This window comes from Anopheles arabiensis, chromosome 2, assembly GCF_016920715.1.
Source record: "Anopheles arabiensis isolate DONGOLA chromosome 2, AaraD3, whole genome shotgun sequence".
Classification (NCBI taxonomy): Eukaryota; Metazoa; Arthropoda; class Insecta; order Diptera; family Culicidae; genus Anopheles; species Anopheles arabiensis.
Genome location: NC_053517.1, coordinates 41,053,047 through 41,077,045, shown reverse-complemented (window position 1 = coordinate 41,077,045; position 23,999 = coordinate 41,053,047). Strand labels below are relative to the sequence as shown.

Sequence of the window (23,999 nt, the reverse complement as noted above, 5' to 3'; positions counted from 1 at the left end):
TGTGACTCACACTGGAGGCACTTCGCTTGATCCTACTACGTAACTTTGCAGCTATATTGCTTATTGTGTGTTAGATCTGTGTTCCCCTTAACTGTGAAATTAAAGTTCTGTCACTGTCCTCTTATTAGTTACCTTATTTAGCTACAATTTCTTAGCATTTTCCCCATCATAGCTTTCTTTTACATGGTTTTCCAGGGGCTCTCATAGTTGTGCGGCACTTTCTCTCTATCTTATTGGATGTGAACTATTTACAATTGGAATTGGACTATACGGCATCCTTGTTAGACAGGCTCCATGGAATTCCTATTGGATTTGTCCAACAATAGTGCTATATAGTCCAATTCCCATGGCGTAAAGTTCTTTTCCTGTAAGAAAGAGTCAATAAAGTGTCCCACAACTATGATAACTCCAGAAAACCCCTGCAAGCTGCCTATGGGTCATTGTTTCGCACTTTCTCTGAGGAACTGTTCGTGCTCTTGGAAAACTTATTCGTACACTTCGTTGCAGCGCTTATTTGTTGCAGGATCTTCGGGTTTCAGCCAACAAAGAAACAGTCGCTCAATGCTACTGAGAATCTTTTTAGCGAAGAAACCCATTGGAGGGCAACGATTCGTGCTCCATCAAATTTAGCAGGACGTGAGACGTCATTGTGCTGATGCTTCGAGTAACCTTAATTAAAGCCGCCTCAAGCCTCAGTCCCTAAAATTTGTACAGCTGCCCTTTTAATGGGCTGTTCTACCTATAATTACAGACCGCCTGTGTCGTCGCAAACTAATCCTAACTATGCTTACACCCATTTTCACCGCATGATGTCGGTGCCATTGCAAGAGAAAATTAATTTCACTTCGGCTTCGTTCGCCTGCTTTGACCTGGCACGCTCGGCACAATCAATAAAGCGCTGCTGACAGTTGCTGTCGGCGAAACTCAAAACGGGTACCCCACCGGGGTGGAATGGACGACGTTCGAAAAACTCAGTCCCTTATGCTTCCGCATGTTCACACCATATACTGGTGCACACACCGATCGTTGGCTCGGTACTATCACAACACACAACCGTTGAGAAAAAAAAAACAAAACACCTAAGCGACACACAAAACACCACCGAACTGGCGGAAACCCAGAGGAAGAAATTATAAAATGAGAATGACTCCGCCGCACCCACCACCCACCCACTAGCTGGTGCCGTCTGCTCCGTTCCCTCTACGCCCCACAACACATTCGTGCAATGTTTGGGCGACCCTTTCAAATTTTCGCTCGATATCTTCGTTCAGCGATACTTGTATTCATACCGAACGCGTAACGACGACCTGGCGCCTCCACCGAAAACTTCTCGACCGCGGTGCGATGCGTAGCGCTATCCTCGGCGAGCGCACTGTAGTACATTGGCGCTCGCACAGCGCCCATACACCGTCCCAGCATAATTTCTCCAACACGCGCGCGCTCTCTAACGTTTGCCCAGGGGGTTTCGTGCAGGGCCAAGCAGCCGCTCTCCGCTCCGTGCGCTGTGAGATGTTGTTCCCGTTTCGATGCTCAACATTTCATACTTGTTTCATAAATATTTGCACCTTGCTCTACCCATTCTTTTATCACACGCAGCCATGCTTTGCGCGCGCTCGCGCTCTCTCCCCATCCCTCTCTCGATCTCTCTCTCTCTCTCCTTCTGTTTTTGAATCTCTTTTTCGCCTACTGGCCCCGCTCGCAACTGTGTTCTCCCGCTCTCAGAGACCTTTTTATAGATCGCGCACCGTTTTCCATCTTCCTTTGCACGCGCCATCTTCCTTACTTCGCCTGCTTTGTAGCACTCTGCACTGGTCACACATCATCGCACCTTCTCGCTCGCTCTTTTCACCAAGCAAGAGTGATAAAGTGGGCAATGGAAAAGCCAGCGGATGGCAATGGTGGCGATGGGGAAGGGAGGTTGAAGAATTTGATCCTTTTTTTTTGGGAAAAAGAAAAAACATGGCTCATGGCTCCATTTTTTGTTGGCTCATCCATTTTTTTTCTTCAACACTACATAGGCACACGAATTGAAACTTTTGGTTGAAGCACTTGGGTTGTGGTGAAGCAAAGCAACAAAAAAAAACCTGCGTAACTTATCAGCAACCACATCCCCTGGGCAAAGTTGTTGGACAAAGCACATTACCACATACACGCACAAACACATACATGTACACGTACATCATTCGGAAGGTGGTAGGAAAAAAGCAGAAACTCTAACATTTTCTCATGTACGGTACGACACACTACGGCACGTTATTTAATTTACTCGCAGATGAACGCTTATTGGCAAAAAGGCTGCACGATTGAAAATTTTCCAGCAGCAGCAAACAGCAGCAGCAGCAGTAATAAATGGTGCCAGCGAGAAAGAGGAGGGGTCAATAGTTCGATCGGATCGATGACACCGAAAAGGGCACTTTTCACGCCCAAAACCACACTGCCCACGTGTCGAACCTGGCACAAAGCAATCGCACCGTGCTGGGGAACACTTTTTCAATGCTAAACGGTGCAGAAATGTTACCGAAAGGGTGAAAATTCGAGATTGAAAATTCCTGCACATTCACGCACACACACATACACACACAAGTCAGTTCACAGGGCCCTTCTATGCTGCTCCATTTTTTTTTTTTGCCTTCCTGCCTGCAGTACACCACCCCGAAATGGCAGTCGGTTAGCCGAGCGAATCTGTTACCTTCACGGGCGAGATCTAGCACACTTCTGATGGAAAATTTGTGCTCTCGCGCATTTGGGTGGCCCCACTTGTGCTTACTTGCTCGTGATCGAAATGGAAGAGAGTGAGCATTGGAGGAAAAGGGAGAGATAGAGGGAGAGATTGAGAGAGGGAAAGAGAGAGCACGCGTACGCTTGGCGCGGCATGAAGCTTTTGGTGAGAAAATCACCAACAACAACAACAATAAAAAACCATGCGTGTGAAAATGAGAATGCGTCCGCACTACGGATACACTACGGCTGCGCCAGGCCAGGGTTGGCTGGTAGCCCGCTAACAGGAATCGCCGTGCTCGCTGGATTCAAAATAACGATTGTTTAAAGAAGATATGTTTTTAATTATTTGTACAATTGAAAAATTTATTTCTAGAAATAAATTGTTAAGGAAAAAAACAAATAATTACGAATGATTCATGCGATTTTCATTGATTTACAGTACCGTCTTTTGCTAGACCTGCAAAATGACAGACTGTAAAAAAATCAGAAACTGTTGTGAATAATTTGCTTGCTTGATTATTGATTTCCGTCACCAGTAGTAGAGAAGATCAAATTAATTGATGCTATTTTACATATTTCTACAATGTTTCTCCAGTCCCACACATTTGCCGGTCACAAATGCATCATTCATGTTAAGCGGTTTCCATCGCTTTCTTCATTAAACAAAAGAGGGCGCTGCAATCGTCATGGAGAGTTTGGCCAAATCAATGATTCAAATGAAAAGAAATCGAAAATATTCATCCGTTCTTCTGCAGGACACTTTTTTACAGCGAGCATGCGATAAATACTATAAAATATAAATAATATTTTATTCCACAATTCAATTTTGTGCACAAAGGCATATTACATTTAACGTAAATGTAGAAACACTTGTTTCTGCAAAGAGAACATAATCAATTTGGAAGTGTAAATCCCTCCAACAGTGTCCCCTTTGCAACTTACCGTATTACAAACTAACCATGTAAAATCTAGTCCATTATACATTCCTTTACCTTCGTTACCTCACTTACCCAGAAGTACAACCGTTTCGAAAACATTCCCCATGACTGGTGTTTCGTCTACTGTGAACTGGGCACAGTTCCGTGCAGTCGCCAGTCGCTTTCCCCGCCAATGATGGCCCGATGGTTATTAACATGTGCCAATCTCGACCATTCTATGCGTGTTTCTTTGACCATTACCTGCCGTACCCAATAACTTCTTGCCGGAACTGTCATCCATGATGTATTACCAACACCGCCGGTCCGACCGACCTGCCGCAACACCTCCACCAAGTACTGCGCAATGCAGATGTGTGTGTGTGTTAGCATATACCTTAGCAAATTGATTTATTCTTGTTTCACATTAGACTGTAGTATCCTTATGCATATAGAAGATCAGCGTGGCCATCTGCGCATTGCGAGTTTGCTGCCCAGCGCGTGCTGCATGCGTGTATTCAGTTTGCAGTCTCACACGCGTCCACCCAATCGTTGTACACGTCCACCGGTTCGGATAGGAAATTTATCGACGTTTGATACTCTTCCAAACACACACGACATAATATTTTGGCCGAGTTTTTAGGTTTATCCATCTTGACCTCGCAGGACTTCTCGTGGTTGCAGAACGGGCAGTTAAATTGCTGATCGAGTGGCTCAATGTTCTTGCGCTTTGGCGGTGGCTTCCTTTTCGATTTTCTGCGCCCCATCGTTCCGACAGCCTGCGAAGGGAAGGAAAACGGTCATTAGTGAAAGGGCAGGCTCGGAAGCAAGACAATCGAGGGGTTTTATCACGTTTTTCTCGTTTTTCACTTACAGATTTGCTTACGAATGTCCGGCTAGTTTTGTTTACACTTGCTTTAAGCCCGGGAGAACGCCGATTTTTGTTGTTGGATTTTTTGTTGTCCCAGCACGAGCTGTCAATCGGTGACGCTGTCAATCAGTGACAGAGTGACCAGAAGTATCGATTTATCTGTATTCCTGCAGAAAATCACAGATTTTTTCATAATACTGACCGAAAAGTCATAAAACCATTTCCCAAGTCATTTGGCTGGAAATAGACGATCCGAGATCGTCGTGGTACCGCGTAAATCGCGTATGACTTGAGCTGTCAATTATGTCATAAAATCTGATCGATAGGCTAAATAATCGCGGTTCGTGTATGGAACCATCCGAGGTCTGGTGACGATTGAATGTGCCAAGAAAAAATATTTGTTTATCAATTTGTAAATCAAATTATTTATTTAACATAGTTTAAGCAAAATAAAATACAACACTCTACTCGGTTTTTCAAACAAATTCATCAGAAAAAGTAAGGCTGGAAATAGACGAACCGAGATCATCGCGGTACCGCGAAAATCGCGTATGACTTGAGCTGTCAATTGTGTTATAAAATCTGACAGATAGGCGAGATAATCGCGGTTCGTGTATGGAACCATCCGAGGTCTGGTGACGATTGAATGTGCCAAGAAGAAATATTTTTCTATCAATTTGCGAATCAAATTATTTATTTGACATAGTGTATGCAAAATAAAATACAAAAATCATTTCTCGACACGAGTTTTCACACAAATCCGCCAGAAAAAGTAAAAATAATCGGTTCGCGCTACCGCGAAAATCTCAGCAATACCGAAGTTGGGTATCTCTGCGAAACAGCAGGCGCGATTGGAGGCGCGGAAGATTTGACAGCTCTACTGTTATACAACTGTTATAAACAAGTCGCGAATTTCGCGGTACCGCGACGATCTCGGTTCGTCTATTTCCAGCCTAAAAACAATCGGTTCGCGCTACCGCGTAAATCTCACGAATACCGAAGTTGGGTATCTCTGCGAAACAGCTCCTGATCGGAGGCGCGGAAGATTTGACAGCCCAATTGTTCTACAACTGTTATATACGAGGTGAGTTTTGTGTTTCGGACTGGTGCACAATTGAGGATATTTAAGGCACACGCGGCTCTTCTGTATAAACCACTTATATTCTAATATAAATAACATATATTCTACAGGACTGTTGTGTGTGTCGGGTCGCGGCCTATGATCGAGTGCCGACCCTCGGTAGCCCGATCGCTCCCGAAGCCCTTAACGGCCATTCGGACGTCGGATGCTGTCAGTTGCACGACAGCATCGAGTCGCGGTTACACTGCACCGTTTCTGTACACAACAGTGAGAATTTCGCGGTACCGCGACGATCTCGGTTCGTCTATTTCCAGCCTGACGGTTTTTGACGTTTTGAGCGAGGGCTTTTGAAGGGTAGCCGCCAAAATAATCTGGCCACACTGTCTGTCCACAGAGTGTCAACAATTGTTTTCTCTTTGCATAATACAGATCCATAAAAACTGCAGAAGATTCCTTTCATAAACTTCCCCATGCTCGCCGGACTCTGCAGAACACAGTTTGGATTGATAAAAGGCTCTACCTGCCATGTGCTCAAAATGTCCACTGTTGAAAAACCTATCGAAAATGCTATCCGTGCAGGACTAACGAAAGAGCTTGTGCCCGTGCATTTGGAAGTGGTCAATGAATCGTACATGCACAACGTGCCCAAGGGTTCCGAGACGCACTTCAAAGTTCTAGTGGTTTCGCCACAGTTCGAGGGACTTCCGCTAATAAAGGTACCTCGTACGACGAACGTTGAAGTGCTGTTTAACCAGAAATAGGATGAAAAAACCGTATTCTCACTCCTCATTAATTTCAGCGTCATCGTTTGGTGAATGAAATCGTTAAGTCGCAGCTTGCCGGAGATTTTGTGCACGCACTTTCGATAGTGGCCAAGACACCTCAGCAGTGGGATGAAGCGTACAAGCTCGAACCTAGCCCAAACTGTAAGGGAGGATTCGGGAAATAAATCTTTGCACCTTGTTAGCTAACGTTCAAAAGAGTACATCCACTACATTATGGGGCAATGTTACAAATGATTGTTTGTAGCATCTTCTGAGTGTTTATTCCGTTCCACTCCAAACAACAGGATCGCCATTTAGATGCTGTAGGTGTCGAGTCGAAGCTTTCCATCATTTTCCGTAAAGTACATCATGTCGGCCATGGTTTGCTCGCAGATCATTTCTTCCACTCGTTCGTGCATCTGGAAAAACGAAACGCGTTTAGTTAGCACACAGAACCAATCGCTACCCCTCACTGCCATTCGCTGCGCTTACCGACTGGGCTTTGAACTCTTTCAGCACCTCTGGGTGCTTAAATTTCGGTCCAAAATTCACACTGATCGTTACGTTTTTGTGCAACGATATTGCCGGATAGTAGGCACCTTTGTACACGTCCACAAATGCCTCCCCCTGACAGACGCCGTTCTTAAAATAGTGAATCTTACTGCCCGGCTGCACTTTCAGCGCCTTCAGCGTTTCATTCACACGGTCCTTGTCCTCGTAATACAGATGGCTTTTGAACTTTACCAGCGGCCGGTCCTTGAACGTGTTCGATGCCTGGTTTGCCTGATTATCGCTCGGCAGTGTGATTAGAAAGCCGAGCGTGTCCCCCTCTCCATACCCCGCGCTGTAATGCTTGCCGTGTGATTCGTGGAATTTGGTGCCCTTTCGCGACCGCCACGAATATCCGAACTTATCGTAACCGAGTGGTGCCTGCAGATTGGCATACTCCTGTCCCCATCCCAGACGGCAGGCCGAACCATCGGGCATATCCTCCACGGTAGCTTCCCAGTACCAGCATCCTTTAGTGACGTCTAATTAGCAATCGAAAGTAATGAAAGAAATAATAAAGGATGGTAGAAAAAGCATTTCCAACAGCGATGTAAATACCACTTACAATGAGAAGCCCGTGCCATGCAGTAACCCTTCTCGCCCGTTATCGACAGTCGATCCTCGGATACCTTTAGCTGGGGAGCACGATCGTGCAACGCGATCAGCACCGCGTTCGGCGACAGCACTCGATACAGCCAGCCCGGAATCGGTTTGCCTGCCCAGTCAGCGCTTTCGTCAAACTCTTGCCGGAACGGTGCGTGCGGGTCGGGTTCTGCCAGTATGTACCGGTATCCATCCTTGTTGAACGGATGCTCCAGCGGGTAGCCGTGGGCTGGCAGCTTGACCAGCGCACCGACATCCGTGCCGAGGCGGCTCTTCTTTCCAAGCGCCCCGCTTTGCTCACTGTTGGGCAGCTTTCGCTTCTGTTGTCTGCTTTTCGAAAAGTTTTGCGTGGCTGCAGTAACGGAAGAGGGAAGAGGTAGAAACACACATAAATGAACCATGAGCAATTCATTTGTCCGGGCAACTGACTGCACTCATTAGCATACTTTCTTCCATCTTCCAGCCACGTTGATGGTGTGAGGTAATAGTGAAGCGATAAATGCACTTGGGATGTTGTTAGAAGGTAAATAAATACAAGCTTAGCTTGTCTTTTCTGGTCTAGGCACAATTGTGAGAAAAAACAACAAAATATAACAGCACGAAACACCGTAACCACGCTACATTTCGATGTAGTTGGCGTACAAGTGTGATGCGTAACAACTCGCTTATCTTTTGGGTGGGGAATAATGCGCAACTGACGTTAGTTTGTTGTTCTAGCATCTCGCTCTGTCTAACGTCACCCATACCATCGCACTTGCTCCTATTGCAATAGATGCGTTGTTGTCGTTTCAAATCAACATGCTTTTTGCAGTAGGCTAAATAAGGGATTTTTTAATGTAGGAACTTTACAATTTCGCTAGTGAAGGTAACAAGAATTGGGGCACATTTTTAGTCAAATATCAGGATTTAACCTTTTAAAGTAAGCCAAAATGCCCAGTACACGTTGTGGTTCACGCTGTTTGCCAAACTTTTAGTTCGGATATTATCGAAATCTTCTTAAACCACTTACCCAATGCGGTTGCTTCGTCATACGTCGGCTTAATCTGGGTAAGATCCGTATTGGCCAGCCCATACATTTGTCCCTGCTCGTTACTTTCCTCGTACGAAAACAGCGTGTTGATGTCTTTTATTAGCGAGCGCTGCACGGTCGCGTACCAGGATTGAGTCGATCTGCGCGCCATGGTCGTCATTGCCTCCCAGTAGTGATCCATGTACGGTATAATGTCCTTGTCCTTGCTGAACATTAGCCGCGCTTTGCCCTCCTTGGCCGCCGTTTGCTGCAGGTTCGCCAGCGCCGTAATGCACATCTGGGGTATCGAGGCTTGCACCTTGCGGAAGCTTTCCAACCCCGTCATGGAGCAGTTTTTGCACACAAACACGTAGTTCATCATGAACGGTACCAGGCGGCCAAGCTGAAACCCGATGCAGGACTCGTGGAACCACCTACTGCAGGTGGCACAGAGCAACTCCACTATGTTGAGATTTCTTTCCTTTCCGCTACAACGAAACGTGTGAGTATGGACGATAGATGAAACTGTAAGTGAAGGCAGTTTCCAACCACCACAAATATACCGCCGTGACGACATTTTCTCTTACCAATAACAATTATATTTCTCCTCTGCCGAGGGAGATTTCTTGAGCTCGGGTTTCGCGTCATTCACATCCATGGTAAACACTCGCTGCTTAAGGATAGCCAAGGGCACGGGAAGAATTTAAGTACCTTTACGTCTTGAGATTCGTTTTCTAGCACATGTACAACTCCTTGCCGCGTATTTCATTCATGAAATAAACAATGTTTGTAGAATCGTATGTTTGCGCTACAGTACGGCTTGCTCTTTGCCGCACGCGTCCTGAAGCGGCAACCCAAGCAACAAAATGCCATCAAATGTCATTTTAAAGTCAAACAACTGTGTCCAGCAGGTGGAGCGCCCTCTTGTGTAATATGCAAGAAATAATGAAAAGACAGTTAACCTGGAATTGTACCACCATTGAAATGTGCTGTGAAAGAACATATTTAAGCTTTGTTTCTCTGTGCAAAATTATTATGTTTTATTTTCCTCATGAAAGTATCCACTCGACTTCAGTTCTAAGCATAAATCTCGGAGGTATAGAAGTTATAGTATTTTTTTATTTAGGACAGACGACTTTGTGTTATAATATAATTGATCATTCACTTTTCCAAACTCAATCGAAGCAGGAACTCTCGAAACGATTTTAAAAAAAGACAGAATACTCATAATATAAATTAAAGCCACCGTTGTATCTAGATAACTGCAAGTATCGTTCCTCTTAAATGAGGTTTGGCAAAATGGCTAAAAGTCAGTATACATGTTCGATGCATTTAAGACAACAGTTTAATTACACGCATCAAATGTTAAAGCTATTTCCTATCCAAGCGCAACAGATTAAGCTTTTTTTCTATAAGGAAGGTCGTGTGGTCAGATACGTATCAACACTATTGACCATTTCTCAAATCTCACATGATTCTGTTCCGATGGTTCACATTTTTTGCTAGTTTTAAACGAAGTCTTTTCAGATTCCTTTTAGGTTGAGAGCTTGAGTCGTTTAGAACCTGTTTAGTGGTCGTTTAGTGGATTTGTGGAACTTGTGTATCTAAGTTTTCTCAAAAAATAACGAAAACATACCAACGGGAGTTGCAGAAGAGTTTGAAACTATAAATAACCCAAAATTAGACCATTTTCAACAATAAAATGTTTTCCATTTTTTTTGTAAAGCGCCCTACTGTTACCCACTATCGACATCGATCATGCGGTTTAAATTTAACAAAATTTCACCGATCTTTTTTTGTTCTTTGGGATTGTCGACATCGACTTTTTGACAGCGTTCGGCTTTTTTTGTAAACAAAACACCTAACTCCTTGTTATCACAACATTACTAACTCAGGGGCAGTCGTAAGTCACATTAAAACACAGTATTGTGCAATAGTATTCGTGATTTGATTTGCCGGCACTTTCTCCGTAGCGTACAAAACCATGCCATCGTAGGCATTGCGGTCAATTTTGTAGAGACACATCATCACAATGACTGCCATCCTCGGCGCCGGTATCAGTGGACTGGCGGCAGGCCATTACTTGCTCAGGAAAACACCGACTCTACCTCTTACCATTTACGAAGCAACGGATCGTATCGGTGGTTGGATTCGTTCAGAACGCAGCCCCGACCATGGATACGTGTTTGAAGCCGGACCGCGCACCATTCGTCCTAAGGGCCCAGCGGCAAGCAACACGCTCGAGCTGATAGAAGAACTTGGCCTTACCGATCAGGTGTACTCCATTAGCTCCAACCATACGGCCGCCCGGAATCGTATGATTTACGCGAAGGGCAAATTGAATCTGCTTCCCAACTCACTCGGAGGCGTGCTGAAAACGGTGCCGCCCTTCACGAGACCTCTGTACTTTGCCGCCTTTCACGATCTGCTGGCCGGCCGGTCCAAAACTGCGCTGACCGATGAATCTATGTACTCGTTCGTGGAACGAAGGTTCGGCAAGGAGATTGCGGACTACGCGGTCAGCTCGATGCTGTGCGGCATTTGTGCCGGGGACGCTAAACAGATCAGCGTTAAATTTCTCATGAAAGATCTTTTCGAGCGCGAACAGCGCCATGGCGGTGTAATTGTGGGGCTGCTCAAGGAGGCACTTCAGAATCGGAAAAAGAAACAACCGCAGAGCGTTAAAAAGCCCGCCACCCAGATGGCACGGTTGGCCGACAGGGCAAAGGCGGAGAATTGGAGCATCTATTCGATCCGTGGCGGTTTGCAGACGTTGCCGGAAACGTTGGCCACCGATCTGCAGGCAAAGGGCGCATCGATCGTAACGGGCACCAAGTTCGAAGAGCTAACCTTCGACGGAGACCGGGTGGTGCTGCGGGTCGATGGGAAGGAGCAGCTGCTGCAGCATCTCGTTAGCAGCATCCCGAGCTACAAGCTGGCCAAGCACGTCCAGAAGCAACACCCCCAGCTGGCCAGCACGCTGAGCAGCATCCCGTTTGTGGACGTATGCGTGATCAATCTGCGGTACCGGAGGGGCGATTTGTTGCAGCAAGATGGCTTCGGCTTTCTGGTGCCTCCGATCGAAAACCTACCGATACTGGGTGTCATTTTCGACAGCTGCTGCTTCGACATGGACGACAACACGGTGCTGACTGTGATGATGGGAGGAGCGTGGTTCGAGCAGTGGTTCGGGAAAAACCCGTCCGACGAGCATTTGCTCGGGGTCGCACTCGAGCACATTAAGAAGATCTTGCACATTGAGCAGCAGCCCGACAGTTACAAGGTAAACTTGCTACGCAAATGCATTCCCCAGTACACCGTTGGCCACCAGGATCGGGTGAAGGCCATCCGGGCGTATGTAGAGCAGCATCGGCTTCCGCTGTCGCTGTGCGGTGCTTCGTACGACGGTGTAGGGGTGAATGACGTTATACTATCTGCTAGGAAGAATGTTGAGACGATACAACAATAAAAACGACAGCCACTATTCTTCTCTTCGATGTATGTTGCAGGCGGGATTTGGTTTCGGGAGCACACACGCACTGCCTATTTAAGTCTGATACTTGATTCACAATAAAGATATGTTTTTGACATACTGGTAACTCTTTGAAAGACAGTGAACAATCGTATGTACATTGGTCCTTAATTCATCCGATCAGTTCCAAAATCTTATCACTCTGTTTTCCGAGTCACGTTCCAATGATAGCTGCACTATTGCAACGCTCACGAGAAACTACTGTTCGACGAAACAATTATGCTTATCTTAATGTTTATTAAATAGAATTGTTCGCCATATGGCTTAACAAAATTAACAACATCAAGGAGAGGGGATATTGGAAAGGGAGGAAGTCGAATAGGTGGGATGAAGAATTGAAAGTGCAAATGTTGCACAGCAGCGGATCATTACGTCCAACAGCTGTACGGCGAGGGGGAATATATATAGAGGGGAACGGGAAGGAAAGTAGAGAGGTATCGAGGAGAGCAACGTTGGCGTATCAGACCAAGCAACCGATATCTGTCCTCGTAAGGAGGCAGTGCAGAGTATCCCACACTGAGGGATTTACTAAGAGCAAACCTGGTGAACGATCTCTGCAGGCGCTCTAATCGGTCAATATGAATGTAGTCTGCCAAGGTGCCCTGAAAAGGGCTTTTAAACAATCTAGGTTGTGGAAGTCTCGAACAACACGTTTCAAAATGGCAAAAGTATTACGAGCTTTGCACACAAGCGTATCGGTATGATGAATAAGTAAAAGTACACAAATGACGAGCACATGGTTGAGGGAGTAAGGGTAGAAAATTAGGGCGCGGGAACGAGTGAGCGAAATACAACAAAGAAAGCAAGTTTACGTTACAACAGGGAGAGAAATGACCAAGAATGTGTTGCAGGATATCACAGTCGGCAGGAGTAGATATTTTAGGAACAAAGCCATGTTGTTCAGCGATGATCTCTAATACTGGTGTACCACAAGGGAGAATCCTAAGTCCATTGTTATTTATCCTTTCCATCAATAATGTCAGTTCTGTTCTGCCTCATGATTGTTTTCTCTGCTATGCGGACGACATCAAAATATATTATCCAGTTTCCTCTCCCGGCGATTGCTCTGTACTTCAAAACATCCTTATTCATTTTTGTTCCAGATGGTGTAACGATAGTATGCTTATTCTCAGTCCTAGTAAATCTAATGTCATTTCGTTCGCCCGTTCCCGTCCACCAATCATCTATTCGTATACCATAGATAATGTCCCTGTAAACCGTGTGGCAAGATGGCGTGGAGGCGTCCCGTAGGCCGGGATAACGGACTGGCAGACGAAAGCGCGAGACCGTGAGCGGTTTCGGACACTCCTGAGGCAGGCCAAGACCGCAAAGCGGTTGTAGCGCCGGATAAGTAAGTAAGTAAACCGTGTGGATGTCGTCCAGGACTTTGGTGTTATGCCGGATGTAGTTCTTACAATCACTAATCATAATGACTCCCTGATCTCCCTTAAAACCCTTGGAGTATTGAAACGTGCGGCATATGATTTCACTGACCCCCTATGCCTTCTAAACCTTGAATACTTGAACTTGAATACTGTTCGGTGAGCTGGTCGCCATCGGCTAGGATCCATATCGACCGTATCGAGAGAGTGCAGAGGTCTTTTACAAGGTTCGCTGCTAGCTAAATCCTTGGAGTTAGCTCTTCTTTCCTGCGTTATAAGAGGAAATATGTTAGCTGTTCGGTCTGTTGTCCCTAGATTTGCTCAATCTTACATCATTGCATCATTTCTTCTGCACTGTGTTGATGCACCATCCTTACTCTCGTCTATCTCCTTATATGTACCATCTCGTACCCCATACGCAGAGATCCTCTGTTACGCGCTATGCAAATGATCAACTCCACATCCCATTTGTTTGGATTCAATCTCTCCTTACTTTTCTTTGCTCCCATCTACCATCCACTTCCTAAATTCGTTACCCCGTATCGTGCTGCTTTAGATTAGGCTTACATTAGGTTTAGCATATTAGTTAGGTTTAGTAAGTAAGTCCATTGGTCAGCCACGAAGCAAACTTTGAAATATATTGAAATATGAAATACAAAATATCACGGAACGGTAACTATTAATGAGAAAGGAATGAATGATAAACTCAAATACTTTAGCAGGGGCTTATAAAAGAGCTAAACCACGGTATTTGGTATTACACGCAGTATTGCCTTTTTTACTGATAGGCACAAGCCAAGTTTGCTTCCACATAGAAGGAATGGACGAAGAACAAACGGATAGAGGAAATAGTTTGACAAGCAACGGAGCAAATGTGCGTCGACATTTTTTGAGTAATCCGTCAGGATCAGGTTTGTATGAAAATTTTAAAGCATTCATAGCACTAAGGACCGATTCCACAACGACAGAATTTAGAAAAAAAAAGTTCGAACTAGTGGCTGTAGATGAATGCAAAGATGATGGTGATGATAAACTCGATTGACTCATTGGTACAGAAAAATTGCTCGAGAAAGGCTCAGCAAAAAACGAGCAGATGTAACATGAAACAAAGATAACAATTATAAACAAATAATTGGCAGTAACAAAATTAATTATAACAATTTTGTTCTTTGCGTGAATGATCTTCGCCCGCCACGCCGACCTTATTTGCTTGCTAATGGGGGTACGACGGTCCAGTTGCGAATCGTTCCCCATCGAATGGCCTTTCTAGTAGCAGATACATCCACTATTAAACCCCGTGGCTAATCCGAAAGACAATTGGCCCTCTTCTTGGCAAACCGGTGCGGATGATAGAGTGAGTTAGTGAACTGGAAACAATCAGTCTAGCGAAGAATTCATATCCACAATTGGCAGTTTCGAAACGCTTGCCTAGTCCTATTTAACGGACATAATGGTGCATCGGACAGTGGAATGTTTTCTCAACGATAAATCGATGCATAATGTCACCGATATAATCGGATCAACATAATCAAAGGAATTAGAATTATAAAGAAATTCTACACCGAGATGAATAACTACAACCATGCATCGAGGTACACTTTCGAGCGATTGGTAGTACTTTTAATAATGTACACACGCCGTGTGGTTTCTCTACAGTCTTTCCATTACATTAGGCGGCCGATTTGTTGCCCTAAATTGTTCCTACACACTGCCACAAGCGTAAAAATAGTCGCACAAAACGGTTTGCTCACAGCACACAAACACACACTCACATACCGGTACAATACCAGATATGGATTCATAAGGAAAGCGATAACCGACACAAGCAAAGCTTTTCATTTTCTTTTCAATTTGCACATCCAATCGGTTTTGGATGGAGCTGCTAAGAAACGAGCCCCGCGCAAGGGGAGAGAAGGAGGTGGCCAACCAGAGCGGCAGCAGCAGCAGCAGACAGTTGCCGTGTGCCAGCGGTGTGTAGCAGCGGCTACAGAACTGGTCCATGACCGTCACCATATCATATGGGCACATTATGGGCCGTGAATGAGCCGGGTAGAAAGTGAACATTACCGACATTGCGCTTCACATACGGTTGGAGGACAATTTGGGCATGGATAGAAAACCGTTCGCCGTTGGCTTTTATGATAAACGACGTGACGAATCATCATCGCCACGGACGAACTAGTAAAGGAACTAGATAGAGAGAGAGAGAGAAGGAGAAGGGGGTGGCATCTGCTCGGAAGCTTCCAGTGGTCGATCGGGAGACAAGGCCCATTGCCGCCGAGCGAGGACGCCGATGTGGTTTGAAAGAAAAAGTAAGTGAAATGTCCGGTACGTGAGTAAATGTACAATCACAAATTCATGTCATGCCCAGGCTCGTCAGCTGGCTCGTGGTTGTCCCACGCACTAACTAGGGCCTCGAAGGGGGTGGCGCACAGGGCCATCGTTTGGAATGCACCACGCACAAACGTACTTGGTGGACGTGTGCGCCACATCGGTGCGTGTGTTCTATCGGTTCATACAGCGTAGATTGCTCCCTACCGATTGATTTAACTTTGTTTTTCACTTTTACGTTTCATAATGTCGACGCGTTAACGTTTGCATTCCAGCGCTCAAATTGCATCTCCCCTCGGCTGCCGCGGTGCGCTCAGATGCATTCGGATTTGAACCCTTTTGACATGATCGTAAGCAGAGTGAGTATACATCGCGCTTGAATGTACACCTGCTCCCACTCCCGCTCCCACTGATGCTTCTTATCGTATCGATTGATATGGCGTCACGTGCTGGAACTAATCGATCCGTGCTGTGCTGTTCGGTTCGGTGTTCACTCTCCATTAGCTCTTCCATGCCCTACAGACAGTGTATAGTGTGGTTAAGTAGCGCTACAAAAAAACATTATCAAAGTTGGCGGTGCCGATGATCGGCACACAGAGAGATCGCACAAGTGCATCTTGGCGGACCGAAGGCCCATCGCTCACAATGAACGATACAAGAGCAACAAAGCGCGCCACAAGAGCAAAAGCAAAAGTGTGTAAGGGATTTTTCTTAAAAAAAAACAAATACACACACGTACCAAACACTAGTATTGAAAGTGAAAATAAATTTACATACCACCACAACCACCGCATGTACCGCTTGTCTGTGGCAGCATCAGGGAATGTTTGGTAAGGGTGGATTGGGAGTGCACGATGATCATTTCGCTTAAGCCCCGTCACGCTTCCGTGATATTACATTCAATTAATTGCTGTGATTATTTCTTTTTCGTTGCATACCGGCACACACTTCAGCGTGTTTTAGGATGAAAATGTTTTATAATATTGGGCAATATTTTGGATGTTACAGAACATTATTCACAACAGGAAGGCGATTACAACTGTTACGCCACATAAGAAGAATTTACTATACAAAAGGTGTGTGAAATGTTTCAGGATTGTTTTTTACATTTTCATACAACTTATGCTATTGCACATTCTAAAATAATGCCAGTGTTAAAGGACATTTTCCAGCAAGCACTTGAAGGAATATATATTAAAAACACAAAACATCTCGCGTGTTTAGAAGTTTTTAAAATTTAATGTTTTTATATATTTTTTAAAATATTTGTTGAAGTTACATAATAAAATAATGTCTGTTTTCCTAATTTCTACGCAGACGACATAAGGCGTCATCCATCAATTGCGTTACGCTGAAATTTCAAATTTCCGACCCTTGCCCTTCCTAGTGTATTCCTAGTGTAACGTTGGAAATCCCCCCTCCCCCTCTAAAATTACGTAACAAATTGTGCCCCCCCCCTCTGTAGAATAAATTATTTTATTTAACAAAATCGGATTTTTTGTTAATTAGCCTTTTTTCACTGAATTACGGTATATTTTGAGAATTTTAACACGATACAATTATTTTAATATTTATATAACTAAAAGTTTACCCACATACCAATCAAATTCAATAACAATTCTAATAATTTGCATCCTCAGCGCCGTTTGAAATGTTCTCGTAATTCATTACAAACGTAATTCATTCAACTATCTTTCTGGTCCACCATTCCAGATTTTTAGCTTGTCCTTTGGATTTAGATATTAGTGCCGAGTATCTGATTCAAACGGAAATGTGTCAAATTCTACACGAACGGAACCGAAATCGGTATTGTTCAAGCTTGTTAGAGACTTCTCTGATGTAGCTTTACCCTGACGGAACACGATTTGACAAAAAACGATCTTTGTTTGAGGCAGGTAATCCAAATGTCCTTCGTTCAGTTTAAAAAGTTTATTTATTTATTTATTTATTTATTTATTTATTTATTTATTTATTTATTTATTTATTTCTACAAATATCCGCCTCGAGGGCTTAACAATGTTTTTTAATTACTAAGGAAAGGATAAGGATGAGGAAGAGTGAAGACGAGAACGGAAGAGGGATAAAGGAGTGTTAAAATCGAACAAATGATAGTATGAATAAAATGCAATCTGAGCTTTAAGGAATGGGTCATTTTGCCCATATCGAGTTAGCCGGGTGGGAATATAGAGAGGTGGCCTATTGCGAAGATGGCGGGAAGGGGCATAAAACGAAATGGCAGATAAGAGATAAGGAGCATCAAACTCATTAAAGATGACGCTGGCAATGAAACAAGCTTGCAAGTGCGAGTGGCGAGTTTTTATCGAGTCCAGACCCAAAAGTCGACAACGATGTGGATAAGACGGGATTGCTGCATTATCATGACCCGAAAGAAAACGCCTCGAGGCAAGTCGAGTAAATTTGCGTTGAACACCTTCCAATCTAGCAATATCCTGCACATTATTGGGGGACCAAACCACAGAAGCGTAATCGAGAATGGGGCGTACCCAGCAACAATAGAGAGACTTGAGACACAAGGGATCACGGATAAAATGAGACAGACGGGTAATAAGGCCCAAAGTACGGTAAGCTTTGCTTGTGACAAAGTCGATATGGTCTTTGAACGTAAGCTTTTCATCCAACCAGACCCCAAGATCTTTGACGGAAGTTACACGATTGATGGGAATATCTCTCAACGTGTAGTTCCAAAGTACCTTACGGGTGGAACGACCAAACGAGATGGTGTTGCATTTTAGTGGACAAAGACGCAAGCCATTATGTTCACACCAAACAGAGAAAGAGGAAAGTAAATTTTGAAGTTCACAACAATCCTCAGTTTAGCCCTCTTCACAACCTATCAGCGTTACGCAATTGATGGATGGTGCCTAAAATATTGTTATACTAAAAGCAAACTCTAAAAATAATAATCAAAGCTTTAAAAGCATGTTTTTGCTGCACAAAAAACAAACAACTAAATTTCTATAAAACAAGCGGTCGTTTGATGAAAGCAATGTATAATAGATAAATAAACTAACTCTACATTAAACCCAAACACACTGCAGTAATTGGGCATAGCTGTTGGGCAATGCGAAAGCTTACAGTAAACCCACAAGACGACCCGAGAATACTGGCAGTTAATTACCACTGCCTTATCTATAGTTATTTATTGACAAGAACTGTCCTTTTTACCCCGCACGAGACACTTTGTCTAGTTTTCGTGTATTCAATATAGCACACGATCAACATTCTTAGATTTTTCACAAAAAAAAATACGATCAGTGTAATACAGTCCCAAATGCATCCCTGATAATTCAAAAATTGTTTATACCAATTAGTTATCAAATCTTCTCTACATCGTGATCGTTATTTTTACGTCATGCAACTGAATTCAGACGTTTTTTTTTGTTCTGTTGGAACGAACCAACTCATTTTCATTTTGTACTTTTTTCATACACTGCACAACGTAGAGGGTGATGCCCATTTAGCCCCGTTTTCTTACACACATTTTGTCATTATCACTTTTTTGGGGTTGATCGTTTGTTCTAGCACACAGCCCAAGATAGAGAAATGAGTTTGATCAACTAAATTAGATCAAATCTAATATAAATTGGGTTTCATCGCTCGGATTTATATCAAGTAACATCTAAAGCTTTTCATTGTACAACGTCGATGTAGAATGGATAGAAAAAAAAATGGCTTTCATACACAAAACAAACGCCATCATAATTATCGATCGATCCTCCGAGCCCCACAAATAACTATCCTGCCACCCTGGTTGCTCATTAAATTGTCAGCCTTTGGCAAGGCACCCCCCAAAACAACATGTGGGCATGTCTCGATGCACTGTCGCTCCAGCCTCCCTTACATACACACAACAGACGATATTATATCCTCCCAGCAGCTGCTACTGCTCGCCAAACTGCCTTCCAGAAACGATGGCCAGTTGTTTTTGGACGGTTCATTGGGACTCCGCGCTGACCAGCGCGGTGTAGCTCCCTCACAGAGTATGTTGTTTGTTTTATGCTACGCTTTTGTGCCCATATAGACTCTCCTCCTCCTCCTTGGTTCCCCTGCTCTTCTACACCGCCCACCGCGAGTGATAGTCTGCCGGTTCGGAAACCGGGTCCACCCGGCCAGTGCTAACAGCGCCACCCAATTGCAGGGTGCACTCGATTGCACAGATCCGTCCGAAAGTGCAGCAAAACAAGCAAGCAAAAGAAAGTAAATCCACCTCTCCACAGGCCGCCGCCGCCCACGGCCGCTCGCGCTTTTGTCTGTTCGCGCACACTACTCGCGCATTAGTTTTTTTTTTTTGTGTGCAGATCCGCGTACAAAGTGTCAGTGTGTGTATGTGTGTGGTGCAGAAAGTTACAAACAGCTTTGCATATCGCGCGATGATCGCGTTCGATCTCGATCTCGCAGCAGCAGCAGCAGCAAACTGATCGGCGAAAACTAAACTTTCGACCACCGAGGGGGTGGTTGTCGTTGTAACTATAGGGGGGAGAGGGGGGGGGGTTACAGGCGCTGTAGGCTACGGACAGGGGCAAACGCCAACGCCTTGCGCCGCACTATGCACAACAATTCAATTTTGTTCCCCATTCCGACCCCAACGATCGCATTCTTCCGTTCCCTCGAGTTATGCTAGAAGGGAAAATGGTGTAAAGGACTGAACCGTTCAATATTCTCCTCCCATATACGTACACACGGGAAGCGCGGAAATCGAAAGTCATTGATTAATAGGCAACAATGCCGGTGGGGCAGCAAAAATGAAATAAAATAAATAGATTAGCCACCCTCCAAGCCCTCCCCGAGTCGTGGCAGGTGTGTGTGTGTGTGTGGAAAATGAGGAAGGCAAAGGGAAAGCCACCGCAGCATCTTGCGGTGCATTCGAGCCTCCTGCTTGAAACCACCCCAACCATCGAAACGGGCACAAAAGGGCTCGCGAAAAGAAAATTGCCCGCTCGAGTGGTTGGTTGGTTGGTGGTGGTGCCGCCCTGTTGTGTGGCAGCCGACCGCTTATTTCTCCCTGCGCGCCCGTTGTTCGATTTGATTAACCACATTCCGTGCAATGGCCACATGGCAAAAAAACCCTTTCCTCCCACCACCCCGTATCATTCCACGGCGGCGGCGGCGACGGACACACCATCATGGGCTGTTTTTCCCCGTCTAGAGCCCTGCCCGAACGGCTCCCAGCAGGCTTCAGCGCTTTCATTCCCACGGCCATGGGCGCGAGAGGGCAATTAGCGAGGGAAAACGGCTAACAAGACGCAACGTTCTAACTCGAGTCCGCAGAATTGGGCGGACGAGCGTTGGGCGTTTAGCGTTAATTTGCGTTGCTCTGTGTTTGCCAATAAGGCCCACCCGTTTGATGATGCGTCGGGGATGAAACGAAGAAACATGCCGTGTTTTGGATGATTATTACGGCGCGATCTTCGTAGCGCCGTTTCCTCGAAGAGCAACCGGGTATAACTGTGCATAGGTTGGTTCAACTCGCTTACGTTTTTAAGCATCTTTTTAAAAGTTTTAGTTAACTTAGTAAACACGCCTTGCATACATTTTTCAGAATTTTTCCACAAGTAATCAAAAAGATAAATGAGCAGTGCTGCAAAATGTCATGAGCATGACGAGATTTTCAGCAACGAAAACAATGAACATATTGTCTTGATGTTCATTGCTGATACTCAATAAAAGTGTGTCATGACATGCCGAACGCGACATGCGAATTCTTGAGTCCAACGCGATATTCTGAATGACAAGCTTAGATTAATGCCGGTGCAAGCATAATCATGATTTTTTCTGGCTGTGAACAGTGCTGCCAAATGCCACTGTTTCAGTCACCAACACTCATGACTGAGACGGAGCTCAAATCAGCTCACGTACACAACTGAGAAGACGACAATGATGAGACTCAGACAGTTGGAGGATCAATCACATGCTTGGTGACATTTTGATTAGCACCCAACTCTTGGTTCACTCACTTGGTCACGACGTTTTTGTCGGCGATAATCACGACATTCTTGGATTATACTTGACTTGGGCTCAAGCACCAAAATCAGCATTATTTCTCCCTTTGTATGTTTTGATTATCTGTCGGGGCAAACAGAGCGAGAAAACATGCTCATTATGTTTATTGAAACCACTCGCAAGCACCGTATATCTCCCATGACCATTGATCACCGACTGAAAATGTCGCGACCAAGTGACTGACCAAGAATTGGTTGCACACAATGTCACCAAGCATGTGATGGTCGCAACAACTGTTTGTGTCTCACCTCTGATCATCACAAGTCACAGCTCTAGACTCTGACATTATTTTGTTTCAGCCGGAATTTGTCATGACTATGTCAGTGATATTTTGCAGAACTGATCACAGTAAAAACAAGTCATAACAAAGAGACTGTCCAAGCGTTGATTGCTAAAATTTCACGAAGCATGTATTGGACACACAAACCGTTTTGAGTATCACCTGTGATTATCACAATTGAGTACGTGACGCTGATATGGATTTTGTTTCAGTCAGACTTTTTACGACATTGACAGTGACATGTTGCAGTAGGAGTTTCGAATAAAAAAATCTTGAAAAATTTTGAATTAAAACCGTTACATTATTACTTTTGCTGGTAGACACCAACATCAAATAATTTCACACACATTGTTTAAATTCAGTCTCTTTACAATGTATAATCAACATGACGCACCAATAGAGACCATTTTATAAAGTTTTTGCATTTGTCGCAATTGCGCATTTTTCAAAATTATGATGAGACATATGTGTTGTAACGGTTTTTATTCAAATCAAAACTCATTAAGGCTCATAGAAAAAATCTTAAAAAAATATGTTAGACCTGTAATGTACAGTTCTTAAAGCTATTAGATCCATTTTGATGTGAACATCTTATAAAAAATGTTTGTTATTGTAGATCGTTTCAACTTTGAAAAGCTATATCTTAAAAACGGTAGCGAGTTGAAACAATCTATGCAAAGTTATAGAAGCAGCATCAATTTTCTTCAAAATATTGCATCGATATTGAACTACGCATTCAAAAGCTATAGCCTCCAAAGTCGCGGCCACCCGGGTAGGTAGACCGGTTTCCTGGCATAAGGGTATTGCAAAAATTAATTCTTAAAAAAAACAGGTTAATTATACTCAACAAAATTCCAAGAAAAATTTGAGAGGAAGATGGCTGTGGTTTACACACATAATTCAAATTTAAAGTCAATCGAATTCCTAGGATCAGAGGAATAAGCAATCAAAATTGATTTGGTTATCCGGGTTAACACACAGCCTTACCAACAAATCTCAGTTCAGTTCAACAGTATTGCCCCTTCATTTTTTACAGCTACCATACAAGCACATTAATAGAAATAAGAAAGACGGGGAAAATTGCAGTGATTGTGAAACCGCTTAAGCGACGCGCATTCTTTTCACACCACTTCTTCCGCTCAGCCGCTTCTGCCGCGGGTACAGTTAGAATGCATCTCGTGCCGCAAGTCCTCATAAAAACCACCGCCATCACCCCTGCACACGTCTGTCCCAGAAGAGTGACAGTTTTGTAAATGACGAGGGGGGGGTGTTTCTTGTTCCGTGGCCAAGTAGCGGGCCCCGGAACAGGTTTGCAGCATGTGCAATTTGTGCAATCAGGTTCATGTGCGTGTGGAGCAGCACAGTAGCCCACAAGAACTGGTCGGCGTGTAACGGATCGTACCCTGCGCAAGGCCAATGTCAGGGTCGTCTGTAGCTGGGAAGCACGATCGTGTGTGTGTGTGTATCGTATCGATCGATCATTTTTCCTACAGAACTACTTTACTATTATGAGCGAATTTTGACCCGATCGTCCAAGCAAGCAAGGCAAAAAGCAGACCTAAGATCGACTACACAAACTGCTCTTACTAATGTGTAAAATAAAAGTCACCCTCCACGATCACCCCTCCTCCCCCTCGCTCCCCTTTTTTCACCCAAACAAGATCATCAACTGGATTCAGAAAATGAGGCGCAAACATTCCTACACTACATTGGTCACTTCAAATCCTTCCCATCGGACCCCTTCCCATGCATCTGCCGGGACCAACCATTCCAAGCGTCAAACTAGCCACCTTCGCTATGCACCCCCGCACACTCAACGATCTCCACACCCTTCGGAGAAAGGGTGGCGGCAATATCGTAAAGCGGACAGCGAAGTGTACGCTTTTGCGCCAGGCACACAGACACACACACACACACTCGTTTAGGTATGTAGTTTTCACT

The 23,999-nt window shown here is 44.5% G+C and overlaps 5 protein-coding genes across 12 annotated transcripts in view; 2 read left to right on the top strand and 3 right to left on the bottom strand.

The window, feature by feature from the left end:
• LOC120894606 (calcium-activated potassium channel slowpoke) overlaps positions 1 to 2,712 on the bottom strand; it is a 69,575-nt gene extending 66,863 nt beyond the window's left edge. For all 7 annotated transcript variants that reach the window (XM_040297313.1, XM_040297315.1, XM_040297311.1 and 4 more), the window contains exon 1: positions 2,690 to 2,712. The gene's annotated coding sequence lies outside the window, so the exon portion shown is untranslated. The remainder of the gene's footprint in view (positions 1 to 2,689) is intronic.
• A 1,301-nt stretch (positions 2,713 to 4,013) lies between these two features.
• Positions 4,014 to 4,641, bottom strand: LOC120894061 (transcription elongation factor 1 homolog). The gene is made up of 2 exons (XM_040296412.1): positions 4,510 to 4,641; positions 4,014 to 4,414 (listed from the first exon to the last, which is right to left on the bottom strand). Exon 2 carries the CDS (start codon positions 4,400 to 4,402, stop codon positions 4,154 to 4,156), a length of 249 nt encoding a protein of 82 aa, XP_040152346.1. The 5' UTR covers positions 4,403 to 4,414; positions 4,510 to 4,641; the 3' UTR covers positions 4,014 to 4,153.
• A 1,324-nt stretch (positions 4,642 to 5,965) lies between these two features.
• Positions 5,966 to 6,567, top strand: LOC120896385 (bolA-like protein DDB_G0274169). The gene is made up of 2 exons (XM_040300450.1): positions 5,966 to 6,303; positions 6,387 to 6,567. Exons 1-2 carry the CDS (start codon positions 6,058 to 6,060, stop codon positions 6,534 to 6,536), a joined length of 396 nt encoding a protein of 131 aa, XP_040156384.1. The 5' UTR covers positions 5,966 to 6,057; the 3' UTR covers positions 6,537 to 6,567.
• Positions 6,556 to 9,357, bottom strand: LOC120896383 (set1/Ash2 histone methyltransferase complex subunit ASH2). Of its 2 annotated transcripts, XM_040300448.1 has the most exons (5): positions 9,100 to 9,357; positions 8,513 to 9,000; positions 7,466 to 7,855; positions 6,844 to 7,382; positions 6,584 to 6,770 (listed from the first exon to the last, which is right to left on the bottom strand). In XM_040300448.1, exons 1-5 carry the CDS (start codon positions 9,168 to 9,170, stop codon positions 6,666 to 6,668), a joined length of 1,593 nt encoding a protein of 530 aa, XP_040156382.1. In that variant the 5' UTR covers positions 9,171 to 9,357; the 3' UTR covers positions 6,584 to 6,665. The 2 variants fall into 2 exon arrangements, with proteins under 2 accessions (XP_040156383.1, XP_040156382.1); XM_040300449.1 differs by lacking the exons at positions 8,513 to 9,000; positions 9,100 to 9,357 and adding an exon at positions 7,950 to 8,197 and having other exon boundaries at positions 6,556 to 6,770.
• A 966-nt stretch (positions 9,358 to 10,323) lies between these two features.
• Positions 10,324 to 12,133, top strand: LOC120897038 (protoporphyrinogen oxidase). The gene is made up of 2 exons (XM_040301644.1): positions 10,324 to 10,415; positions 10,486 to 12,133. The coding sequence occupies exon 2, from the start codon at positions 10,545 to 10,547 to the stop codon at positions 11,979 to 11,981; it is 1,437 nt and encodes a 478-aa protein (XP_040157578.1). The 5' UTR covers positions 10,324 to 10,415; positions 10,486 to 10,544; the 3' UTR covers positions 11,982 to 12,133.
• The last annotated feature ends 11,866 nt before the right edge of the window (positions 12,134 to 23,999 follow it).

Bases quoted from the DNA above. Each gene is read 5' to 3' on its own strand.
- LOC120896383 (XM_040300448.1), bottom strand. From the start codon at position 9,170: ATGGATGTGAATGACGCGAAACCCGAGCTCAAGAAATCTCCCTCGGCA. The intron at 7,856-8,512 runs GTAAGTGGTTTA...CCGTTACTGCAG, and splicing joins TGACGAAGCAACCGCATTGG to CCACGCAAAACTTTTCGAAA. The intron at 6,771-6,843 runs GTAAGCGCAGCG...TCGTTTTTCCAG, and splicing joins AAGAGTTCAAAGCCCAGTCG to ATGCACGAACGAGTGGAAGA.
- LOC120897038 (XM_040301644.1), top strand. From the start codon at position 10,545: ATGACTGCCATCCTCGGCGCCGGTATCAGTGGACTGGCGGCAGGCCAT.
- LOC120894061 (XM_040296412.1), bottom strand. From the start codon at position 4,402: ATGGGGCGCAGAAAATCGAAAAGGAAGCCACCGCCAAAGCGCAAGAAC.
- LOC120896385 (XM_040300450.1), top strand. From the start codon at position 6,058: ATGCTCGCCGGACTCTGCAGAACACAGTTTGGATTGATAAAAGGCTCT. The intron at 6,304-6,386 runs GTACCTCGTACG...CATTAATTTCAG, and splicing joins AGGGACTTCCGCTAATAAAG to CGTCATCGTTTGGTGAATGA.